This window comes from Nicotiana tabacum, chromosome 10 (assembly GCF_000715075.1).
Source record: "Nicotiana tabacum cultivar K326 chromosome 10, ASM71507v2, whole genome shotgun sequence".
Taxonomy (NCBI): Eukaryota; Viridiplantae; Streptophyta; class Magnoliopsida; order Solanales; family Solanaceae; genus Nicotiana; species Nicotiana tabacum.
The window spans coordinates 18,824,474-18,836,531 of record NC_134089.1 but is presented as its reverse complement, the minus strand read 5'-3'; the positions used below and the strand labels follow the sequence as shown (position 1 = coordinate 18,836,531).

Here is a 12,058-nt window from a genome sequence, read left to right as displayed (position 1 = left end):
ACACGTAAGTCATAACATATATTTAAATAAGATATTTAGCCATTATAACAATTTAAGCGACCGTGCTAGAACCACGGGATTCGAGGGTGCCTAACACCTTCCCTCGGGTCAACAGAATTCCTTACTTAGAATTTCTGGTTCGCAGACTTCATTTGGAAAAGTCGAATATTTTCCTCGATTTGGGATTCAAGATAAACCGGTGACTTGGGACACTAAAAGCCAAACCTTTCCCAAGTGGCGACTCTGAATTAAATAAATAATCTCATTTCGAATATTGTCACTTAAATTGGAAAAACTCCCTCGCGCATTTAACCCTTCGGGGCGGGGCGCGCAAAAAGGAGGTGTGACAGCTCTGGCGACTCTGCTGGGTTATATATAATATAAATATCCATATTATCAAAAAAAAGAAAAACTTTAAGCAAAACTTTCGTCTGAAGTGGCTAGACTTGTAATAATTTATGAACTTAGGCCATAGTTTAAATAGGGGTCCCAAAATCGGCTATTAATGCACTCCCCTGATTTTATGTGGCGCCAACGGACAGTCAATCCATAAGAATTCCAATGTCTCATTCGCTAGCTGCGGTGCCTCTGCCGCGTTTCGCCACCGTTCTCGCGGCGGCGAAGCAGCCACGACTCAGACCTAACCCTAAACCCCAGAATGGTAAGCAAAAGATAACCACTACCAATCCCAGTGTACCACCGGCTACCGTCAAGAAAACAACGTCAGGCTTTAACAGCAGGAGTAAAGAACCCACGTGGCAGTGCGTGCAGAATTGTGGTGCATGCTGCAAACTTGACAAAGGCCCAAACTTTCCCACTGCCGAAGAAATTTTTGATGACCCTTCTGATGTTGAGGTTCTTTTTCTCATTATTTTCAGTTTAAATTATGTGGGTTTTATGTTGTCATAATTCATACAATACTTGCTCCGTTCCAATTTATGTAGCGGTATTTGAGTGAGCATGGAGTTTAAGAAGTAAAATGATAAGTTTAAAGTTAAATTATTTCTAAATAAGGAAAGTATGCTATTCTTTTTTGGATAAACTAAAAATGAAAGTAAGATACATAAATTGGGACAGAAGAATCAGGCTTTGAATCAGGCTAGTGTTAAAAGCATAACACGTGACGTGTGGGTTAGGCCGGAAACAAAAGCATGATATTTAAACGAGGAAAGACAATGAGGTGGACCCGTTATTCACCAGTTTCAAACCATGCGCCGCTGGCCCCGGGGATTTCTCGGTTATTAATCAAAATTATGTGGGTGTCATGAATATGATGGTTTATACTACAATTGTCATATTTTATATGATATTTCTATGGATGTGGATCTTTTTATGTCAATTCGATTTATGTAGTATATTTGTAGTAGTGGAGAACAAGTGTTAAGATATGATTGAATTTAGTAAGATAGAAAAGTTACAGTTGATTTTAAGAGTTGAATGGTTAAATGAATTTGAGTTCATAAAAGCTGTTAAATTTACATAGAATAACGTTATCAGTAGATTTTTCGAAAATCGAAAGATTGTTATTATTAGTACAACCGTGTCAATATTTTGGGCCATCCGAAATGAGAAGACTATTATATAAAGTTTGAAGCTTTAAATGTGGAATTTTACTTCTCAGTTATTCCAAAGCATGGTGGGTTCTGATGGATGGTGCATACATTTTGAGAAGAGCACAAGAAAATGCTCCATTTATGCAGGTGAAACCTTCTTTTCCAAATGGAATTTGGAGATTTCAATATTTATCGCTGATGATGTAGTTTTCCCCTTTGTCATATGGGTGGATTTCTTGAATCATTTGTTTTTCTCTTTGCTTTAGATCGTCCATATTTTTGTCGGGTGGAACCAGCCATCTTTGAGACATTGTATGGGATTGAAACGAAAAAGTTCAACAAGGAAGCTTGCAGGTAATCCATTGACGTTGCTCATTTACTCGTTGCCTATAGATTTTGTGAAAGTCTTAAGTCTTAACCACTAAATTTCTGTCTGAGACTACTGTTTTAATTGAAAGGATGTCTTGATTGCAGTTCTTGCATAGACACAATTAAAGCGATATATGGATCAAGCTCAAAAGAGTTGGAGAATTACAATGCTGCAGTATGGAGTTCAACATAGTTCCACATTCCTTTCTCTGAGGTTGTTATCTTTTTCTTTGGTGCACTAGATTTTAGTTAAAGGTGCTTAAGTCACCAGTTGCTTTTATTGTTTGTCTAGACAGGTCTGTGGATTTCAATTAGCTTATTGATATACTCAAGTGGGAACAGTTTTATTATCTGCTATAGTCGTTTCTGCAAGATCTAGATTTGTCTGATGTTTCGTCAATATGATTCACATAGTTGGAGAACATTTTAGGACAATCAAATATTTAAATTCCACCAAAATTGATAATTTGCTAATATCTCCAGTCTCACTCTCAAGCTACTGATATTGACATGAAAATTGTAGGCTCTAAATCACGTTTATCTATGAGTTTCAGGTGAATCGTTTTGGTGGTTTTTCCTGTCAATCAAGTTGGTGGTGTTTTTGCAGCCTGTTGCAGTGGCTAGGCAGATTTATGAATCGTCGTAGTTGTCAGATTATATATAATGTTCTATCACGAACAGTTCTATGCATGCAGAATGAACTGGTGCTGCTGCAATTGAATCTGGAACACTTAGAATCTGATGGGAAAGCACAAATCAAAGTCTTTTGGGTAGAAGATGTAGTAACTAATTTATTGTAAAGTGAGAGAAATATGGACTGTAGTTAGTGAATTATTACCGGATAATCTTCTCTAAATAATTAGAATACACTGATACATTAGCTTCTATGAGTAGACACTTATGTTTTCTAATGTCAGATTCATTGTATGGCTTATCTTCACCAGAATATGTGGGAGGAGACATGATCATGTTTCCTTTATATCATAAACTTCAGTTTATTCCATCTTTGTATTCTTTATACATCTATAATATAATGCTGCTTTCTTAAGTTCCTAGCAGGCTAAAATATTTTGTGGTCATTGTGTTGCCTATATTCAGCTTCTCTTCTTATTAGCTTGAGGTTCTGTACAATCTTAACCGTGTTTGGTGTTTATGCAGCTTCTGAAGGGACCTTTCAAACACACCAAACATACTAAGGCGTAATACTTGTTTTTTCTGCTGCAAGGATTAAGAGGCTTCTACTTGTCATATTTTAGCCAAGTGCAAAATAATACCTTTTCCATGCATAGGATTCTCTTTCAATAGAATAACATGCTTTTGCAAGCTAAGCACTTTTCCAAAATCAGATACCTAATCCTTTCCTTCTACTTTTCCCTTTGTCATGGTAGTTTGGTTTCTTCTTTTTTCTTTCTTTCCATTATTAAACAGATTCCATCCAAGTACTTTGTCAAAAATTTGATGTGTTTGAAGTGCTTTTGAGCAGCAGCAGAATCATTTTTTATGTTTTTGAGAAGAATTTACAAATTCTATGTTCTTTCAAAAAGCAGGAGCAGAAAATTAATTATTTTAAGACAAAAGTATCCTTACTATAAATTTATATTTTCAAATTATCTTCATTAATTTAACTTTTTTTTCTTTTTTTTCTACCATCCTTTCTATTTATTGATTTATTTATTTATTTTATCTTTATTATCTTTCTATTCTTCTTCTCCTATTCTTCTTTGAAATAGTCTCTCCACTATAAATAGATATCTTCCTTTTATATGGGAGTAAAAAAGCAAATTTTTTATTTATATTGGATGATATATTTAAATCATCATATAAACAATAAGTAATATTTGATACCTAATATTGTTGCTTTGGATAACTATATCTTATACTGATTAAATTTTTAATATATCTTTTTTCTTTATATTTAATATTCTAACTAAATAAAAAGAAAAAATAATTAAATTTATATTTCTCTTTAAATAATATATTAATTATAAATTGAACAATTATATTTATCGTAATTTGGCATACAAAAATACTTTTTGAAAAGATTGACCAAATATAATTTGCTTATCCAAAACTGCAAAAAGTACTTATCAAATGAATTGGCCAAACACTAAACTATAACAACAACAACAACCCAGTGAAAATCTCACAAATGGAGTCTGGGGAGGGTAGGATGTACGCAACCGTACCCCTACCCCGAAGTGCAGAGAGACTGCTTCCGATAGACCTTCGACTAAAGAAAATGGAAGAAGCGCTGATAGCAATTCATAGCAAGACGATATATTTAGAAAAATAAATTGAAGATAGCAATAAAGAATATGAAAGAAATACCGATAGCAAGAAATAACAAGACAATATATTTAGAGGACTAAATCCGAGGGTCTGATAACAATAGAGAATATGAAAGGAGCACTGATAGAAAACTAAGGAAGTACCGGTGACACGTAATGACAAAACAAGACATGCGATGATAGCAAACTCAGGATAAAAAGGGTACCATACTAACACTAACACTATCGAACTAATGAAGATAAAGGAAAACACACGACTACCTACTAACCTTCTACCCTAATCCTCAACCTCCACACCCTCCTATCCAGGGTCGTGTCCTCGGTTAGCTCAAGTTGCGCCATGTCTCGCCTGATCACCTCTCCCCAAGGCTTCTATGGCCTACCTCTACCCTTACTGTTATCTCCTCCCCCTCCAAGGCCAACCTCTCACACCTCCTGACTAGGCCATCTCTGCTTCTCCTCTTAACATGTCCGAGCCATCTCAGCCTCGTCTCTCGCATATTTTCCTCCAGAGGAGCCACTCCTACCTTGTCTCGAATAACTTCATTCTTAATTCTATCTAACCTAGTATGCCCACACATCCATCTCAACATTCTCATTTCAGCTACTTTCATCTGCTGTACATGGGAGTTCTTGACTGGCTAGCACTCTACCCCATGCAACATAGTCGGTCTAACCACTACCTTGTAGAACTTATCCTTAAGTCTCAACGCACATTTTTATCGCACAAGACACCGGAAGCGAGCCTCCACTTCATCCATCCTGTCCCGGTACGATGTGTGACATCCTCATTAATCTCCCCATCATTCTGAATTATAGACCCCAGATACATAAAACTCTCTTTCATGGGGATGACTTGTGTATCAAGCTTCACATTTCCGCCCGCTTCCTGAGTAACACCGCTGAACTTGCACTCTAAGTATTCTGTCTTGGTCCTGCTCAATTTAAAATCCTTAGACTCTAGGGTATGTCTCCAGACCTCTAGCCTCTCATGAACACCACTGCACGTCTCATCAATTAGGACTATGTCATCTGCAAATAACATGCACCAAGGCACCTCCCCTTGAATGTGTCGCGTCAATACGCCCATTGCCAAAGAAAACAAAATGCGCTAAGTGTTGAACCCTGATGCAGCCCCATCTCAACCGAAAAGTACTCAAAGTCTTCTCTTGTTGTTCTAACCGGTGTCTTAACTCCAACATACATGTCCTTAAAAGCACTTTAGAGCAAAAGCACTTCTCAAAATAAGTCAGCTTGGCTAAACAAGCTATAAATATAGGTAACCCAAAAAATATACGTGTTTAATCAGCAAGAAATCGAAATTTCTTTAGCAATAACTTTTATTTCAACCAGCTTTGTGCGGCAGCACAAACAAATGCCAAACTTGAATAAAAGAGCAGTGTGGTACATTATTGAGTGACGTAATAAATGTATCTCTTTATTCTTTGACGAGGGCAGTCAATTGAATAGCCTTCGCTAAAAAATTATACTATATATATATATATATATATATATATATATATATATTAAATATTACTTTTTATTCATATACATTTAACTAAATTCCTTTGCTTTGCTACTGTGTGCAACCCTTACCTTTTGTGATGACTAAGGCAATGGTCACATAAAGTCGCATGAAAAATTCTCATTCTAGCAGTGTTAACTTAAATATGATCGCCAGTAAAACTATCACTTCTTGCAATCGCCGAGGGGTAGTCAATTGAATAACATTCACCAATGTATATATGCCTGAATGCAGGGGGCGAATTTATAGGGAAGATTATGGGGCACATGAACTCATGGTCTTTCATCAAAATTAGATATTTTATGTACATATTTTTTAAAATAAGTATAATATTAACTGTTGACACCCATGCTCCAAGAAGATTGAATGATGTACTTGGTTAAATGTTGAGTTATTTACCAAGAGGAAATTAATTCCCACTTGATACAATTTTCCTCCTTTTTTTAGTAGTGCACCCAAAAATCCAAGATCCGCCTCTGCCTGAATGGAGCAACATAGTATAAATTATTCATACAGGTGACTCCAACTAATTTGGAATTAAGGCGTAGTTGACATAAAACTTTACTTCAAGCATGTTCTCCTGTTGTAGTAGATAATTGATGGGTGAGCATCAGAATTACAGTGGAAAGGGAAAAAAGCATCAAAATTGCAGACCACATCCTGTTTTATGATAGGTAAAACCATAGACCATATTCTCTGCATAGCAGATTCTCTTTCTTCTTTTTTTGATTATAAGTAGCAGAACTTCTTCAGCTGAAGCAAGAACCCATCATTTCATGGTTGTGTGGCAGAGTCTTGAGTTCTGTGATCTTCTCATGTGCGCTTTTAGTTCGGCACTCGGTGAGCATGAATGTGGTCTCTTTCGAGTTTTATTACCTCACTTGGTATGACCTAAGCTATGTCAATGGTGGTCCTTATGGAGAGCCACTTCCGTCCAATCAAGACAGACTCTACGAGGACAACAGCTTTTGCGGGAACAAGGAAGAAGTCAATCACTTTTCAACAAATACCTTCTATGGAAATGAACTTTTTCCCTACAATGATGGGGTGAACAACAACTGGCTAGGGGATTTTGTATCCTACTTTGCTGGCACCTGCAAAGATGATTTTGTACCCAGTTATGTAAAGAGACCTGAGAAATCAGATGACCTGTCGACAGGTGAAGCAATACAGCATGGCAGCCATTATGCCGATGATTCACAGCCTGTTTACATTGGTAATCAGTGGTTATGGCAATTGGATGCTGGAGACAAGGATGATGATTATAATTACCATGTCAGGCAAGAGCCCGAAGCTACAAGTGCCGATAGCTGGGATGAAATGAGACTTGTGGTAAGCATCTTTGGTCAGGCTTCTCTATTAGAGCTGGACCTGGAAGATCAAACTGAGCCTGCAGTTGCTTGACCATGTCATCTTCATTTTTGGAAAGAAATAGTCCTACTCTCATTTCTATTTTTTTTTTTGGTTTCCGAGGATTCAGTATCTCAATCTAAAGTAGTTCAATAAATAAAGAGACAGTTTTCAGAAAGAATGATCCATGGAGAAAGCAATATCCTCCTCCTGGCCCCAATTTTCTTCAAGGTTGTCTTATTCCAGGCAAAGCTTTTGTGTGTGTGTGTATATATATATATCAAGGAAGCATCAAGAACACAATTATTCTTCTGGTATCTTATCTCACCGTCTTCATGCTGATTTTTCTTGACTATTATAAAAGAGGCTATCCATCAAGAAGAGAAAAATAGTGCCTGCAGTTGCTAAGGGGCGGATGTAACGTTATGGGGACGGGTTCAATTGAAATTGACTGTATTGTAGAACAAAACTAGATCTCCTCACTAAGTTCTCCACAATTTTAGCCATTTGTATCCCTGTATTGGTACTTGTATGAGTATCTGCTTAACGGAAAAGGATCATCTCTTTGCATGCATATAGTTGTTCTCAAAATGGTCATCCATGATGTATGCCAAGAAGAATCTGCTTCATATCAGTGCAAGAATCTATATCTACTACACATTACTATTCTTGGGGTGAATTGTTCGGCGTAGGGTGAACGAATGACCAATTGTCTCCTACTATGGTCTTGAAAACCCTTACCTCATGAACTAACTTTTGGAGTTAAGACTAAGGTCTATTTTCTTAACATGGTATTAAAGTCAAGACTCATCTCTATTCTTGGTTACCCAATGTTGGACCTCCATGTTATGTTGTGCACGCTCCAGGTGTCCTGTCCTGGGTATGAGGGGGGTGTTAGACAGTCTCATATAGGTTGAGGGAATTACCTGTTGTCCTCTTATATGGTTTTCGGCAATCTTCGCCTAATGAGCTAGTTTTTGGAGTTGAATTAAGCTCAAGGTCCATTTTCTTAACAATCTCTTTGCACTTATGCTGTTGTCCCAAGTCAAAATTGTTATCCTGACATATGCCAAGAAGAATCTTTAGCTCATATCAAAGCAAAATTGCACATCTACTCTACATTACTATTCAGTGGAATAAGTTTCTTCTACACCAAAGCTTCTCATGTGATCCACCAAAATATCCACCAAACTACCAATTGATTTAATATGTCCCATTGATATGTCTTCAGCAGTAAAGCGAAAAACTTGACTGTTTATCTCAATCCAACTATAACCAGGATCCCTTTTAAGTCCATTGTCTTTCATCAGCTTCTGCACTCTCGCTGCCTGATCCCAGTATCCTAAACTAGCGTATAAATTTAACAGTTGCAAGTGGGTAGAGGTGGACCATGGTTCTAGCGCAAGCCTATTTTCTGCAGCCTCGATGCCCAACCAAAAATTCCCGTGAAGCCTGCATGACAAAAGCAATGAACCCCAGATGACACCATTTGGTTGGATTGGCATCTTCTTGATAAACTCCCGAGCCTCTTCTAGTAACCGTGCTCGTCCGAGAAGGTCTATAATACATGAATAATGATTCAGCTCTGGCTTCACATGGTAATCAACCATTGAATTAAAGTAAAACATGCCTTCTTTAACAGAACCTGCATGGCGGCAAGAAGATAACACCCCAAGGAAAGTAATGGAATCAGGTCTCACTTTTTGTTTCTTCATTTCCTCAAAAAGTTCAATAGCTTGAATTGCATGTCCTTGCTGTCCATAACCACAAATCATCGAGTTCCATGATACCAAATCTTTTCTCTTCATATTTTCAAAAATGTGAAAAGCATCCTTTACTTCCCCGCACTTACAATACATTGATAAAAGGGCATTCAAAACGTGTATATAGGAATCAAAACCCAAATGAATTATTTGGCAGTGAATACTCCTGCCATGACCAAAACACCCACTACCCATACACGAACTCAGCAAGCTCGTAAACGTGAACTCATTAGGTTTCAATGTCAAGCCCATCATACCCTTATACAATTTCAAGCACATATCAACCTCATTCTCTTGTGCAAAACCATTTATTATAGCACTCCAAGACACAACATTTCTCACAGGCATTTCGTCAAACATTTGGTAAGCATCCACCACTCCTCCAAAATTACTATAAAAGGTGATCAAAGAACTACCAACATAAACATTGGACAAAAACCCATTTACAATCACCAAGCAATGAACTTGAATCCCTACCCTAAAATCTCTCTTCGACGCACATAAACCCATAGCATTTGACACTAAACTCACCCCAATTTTAGACCCTTCTTTATGAAACTTAAAAAGCAATGAGATTGAATCTTCCATTGAATATGGAAAAGACAGTTCTTTATGCAATGCGTGTTTTGTACAATTTTGTTCAGAATCTGTTTGAAGAAAGTCCTCAATGAGGTTAAGATAGTTTTGGTGATTCTTGGTTACATTTGGCTTTGGAGCTATGATATCAAGGAATTTCTGGCCCTTGAATGGGCTCTTGGTTTTGGTAACCGTCTGTAAGGCAAGTGACAATTTTTTACTCATACCATGACGAAAAAGGAGATGGCTCATTTCTCCACCAGTTTTAGGACGACGCAAAACTTTACGTACTTTTTTTAAGCATCAGCATATTCTCCAACAAACAAAACAAAATAAGCACGAGATCATAAAAGCTGCCTTTTTATTCATATTCTGTCTGTAAAGTTCAGTTTTTAATGACAAAACCCGAAGCTAGAACACTGACATATGTAACAATAGTTCTTGCGACAAAACATGATTAACGGTTATTTAGAATCAATAAATGTAAAATATGCACTTTCTTCGTTTCACTTTACGTAAAAATATTAAATAGTTTAAGAAAGAAAGATATTTAATTTTGTAGTCTAAAATATATATTTTGGGTACTGTAGGCACATAAGAGAGGGAGAATCGAGGGGTTATGCGTAGGATGAGTAGGGGTAAAGCGATCAGGCCAGACGAAATTTCTGCAGAATTCTGAAAGAGCGCGGGTAGGACGTGCTTGGAATGTCTCTCTGAGTTGTTTAACGTCATTTTAGAACGAAGAAGATGTCTGAAGGGTTGAGGTGGAGTATAATGATTTTGTTGTACAAGAACAATGTGATATCTAAAATTGCAACAACTATAGGGGTATCAAGCTGCTAAGCCATATGATGGACGTTTGGGAGAGCGCGACAGAAGGGAGGGTGAGGAGGAGTGTGTCTATTTTCGAGAACCAGTTCGATGTTATGACGGGTCGATCGACTACAGAAGCCATGCATCTTGTAAGGACATTAGTGGAGTAGTATAGGATAATGAAGAAGGACTTATATATGGTGTTCATTGACCTAGAAAAATCATATGATAAAGTCCCGAGAAAGGTTCTAGGAGATACTTGGAGTCTAAAGGTGTGCCTGTAGCCTACATTAGGGTAATTAAAGACATATATGATGGAGCTAAGACACGGGTAAGGACAACAAGAGGAGACTTAGAACACTTTTCGGTTGAGATGGGGTTGCATCAGGGATCAACCCTTAGCCCGTTTTTATTTTCCTTGGCGATGGACGCATTGACGCGTCACATTCAAGGGGAGGTACCATGGTATATGTTATTTGCAGATGATATAGTTCTGATGAACGAGACGTGAAGTGGTGTTAACGAGAGATTGGAGGTTTGAAGACAAACTCTGGAGTCTAAATGTTTTAAGTTGAGCAAGACCAAGGCCGAATACTCGGAGTGCAAGTTCAGAACGTTACCCAGGAAGTGGACATGGATGTGACGTTTGATACATTAGTCATCCTATAAGAGGAAGTATCAAGTACCTTTTGTTAGTAATACAAGATGATGGAGATTGATGAGGATAACACATATCGTATCGAAGCAGGGTGGATGAAGTGGAGGCTCGCTTCTGGTGTCTTTTGTGATAATAGTATTGTTCCACTAGAACATAAAGGTAAGTTTTACAAAATATTGGTATAACCAACTATGTTGTGTGGGGCAGAGTGTTGGCCAACCAAGAACTCTTATGTCCAGAAGATGAAAGTAGTTGAAATGAAGATGTTGAGATGAATATATGGACATACATGATTAGATAAGATTAGGAATAAAGTTGTTTGGATAAGGTAGAAGTGGCCCCCTTGGAGGATAAGATGCGGGAGGCAAGGATAAGATGGCTCTGGCATGTTTAAAGGAGAAGCACAAATGCTCCTGTTAGGTTGTGTGAGAGATTAGCTTTGGTGGGTTAGAGGTAGGCCGAAAAGTCTTGGGAAGAGATAATTAGGAGAGACATGACGCAACTGGAGTTTACTGAGGATATGACCCTTGATAGGAGGGCGTGGAGGTTGGGAATTAGTGTAGAAAGTTAGTAGATAGTCAAACGTTTCTCTTTGTCTTCCTTAGTTCGATAAAATTAGTGTCAATATGATATCTTTTTATTCTTAGATTGCTATTACTACCTATCGTTTAATTGCTATCTTGACTTCAGTCTTCATAATATCTTCTTGTTGTTACTACTTATTGCCACTGCTTTTTTTCATTTTTTCTTTAGCCGATGGTCTATCTGAAACAACCTCTCTGCCCACCCAAGTAGGAATAAGACTGTGTACATCATACCCTCCCTAGACCCCACTTGTGAAAATTTATTGGGTTTATTGTTGTTGTTGTTGTTGTTATAGTCTAAAATATGTCATAAATATTCTTATTAAATAACTAATATTAATTTTGTCCTGTTGAACATTACCCTTTAATATTAATTTTAACCTGTTGATTGTTGAATAGACCCTTGTGGATACAGGAAAATCAACAAACAAAAAAAAAGAATTATTTCCATACTAAATCCACTATCACGACCCTCCCTAGTTCTCCCTTCGTGAACCTGTTGTGACGACACCTAATCTCTACGACTATGTAAGCCTAACTTTGTGGAAAAGGAACGAAAAACATAAAAGCTATCAACTA

General features: G+C 37.4%; 2 protein-coding genes across 3 annotated transcripts; one reads left to right on the top strand and one right to left on the bottom strand.

Annotated features, from left to right (window-relative positions):
- Positions 1–510: 510 nt before the first annotated feature.
- Positions 511–3,188, top strand: LOC107817168 (uncharacterized). 2 transcript variants are annotated; one of them, XM_016642944.2, is made up of 5 exons: positions 511–855; positions 1,622–1,700; positions 1,820–1,907; positions 2,028–2,136; positions 2,477–2,970. In XM_016642944.2, exons 1-4 carry the CDS (start codon positions 562–564, stop codon positions 2,113–2,115), a joined length of 549 nt encoding a protein of 182 aa, XP_016498430.1. In that variant the 5' UTR covers positions 511–561; the 3' UTR covers positions 2,116–2,136; positions 2,477–2,970. The 2 variants fall into 2 exon arrangements, with proteins under 2 accessions (XP_016498430.1, XP_075078754.1); XM_075222653.1 differs by lacking the exon at positions 2,477–2,970 and adding an exon at positions 3,081–3,188 and having other exon boundaries at positions 513–855.
- A 5,012-nt stretch (positions 3,189–8,200) lies between these two features.
- Positions 8,201–9,871, bottom strand: LOC107817169 (pentatricopeptide repeat-containing protein At2g37320-like). The gene has a single exon (XM_016642945.2). It carries the CDS (start codon positions 9,674–9,676, stop codon positions 8,210–8,212), a length of 1,467 nt encoding a protein of 488 aa, XP_016498431.1. The 5' UTR covers positions 9,677–9,871; the 3' UTR covers positions 8,201–8,209.
- Positions 9,872–12,058: the final 2,187 nt, after the last annotated feature.

Excerpts from the sequence above, each read along its gene's own strand:
- LOC107817168 (XM_075222653.1), top strand. The coding sequence starts at position 562 with ATGTCTCATTCGCTAGCTGCGGTGCCTCTGCCGCGTTTCGCCACCGTT. Across the intron at positions 1,701-1,819 it reads AAAATGCTCCATTTATGCAG|ATCGTCCATATTTTTGTCGG; the intron begins GTGAAACCTTCT and ends TCTTTGCTTTAG. Across the intron at positions 1,908-2,027 it reads TTCAACAAGGAAGCTTGCAG|TTCTTGCATAGACACAATTA; the intron begins GTAATCCATTGA and ends TCTTGATTGCAG.
- LOC107817169 (XM_016642945.2), bottom strand. The coding sequence starts at position 9,676 with ATGAGCCATCTCCTTTTTCGTCATGGTATGAGTAAAAAATTGTCACTT.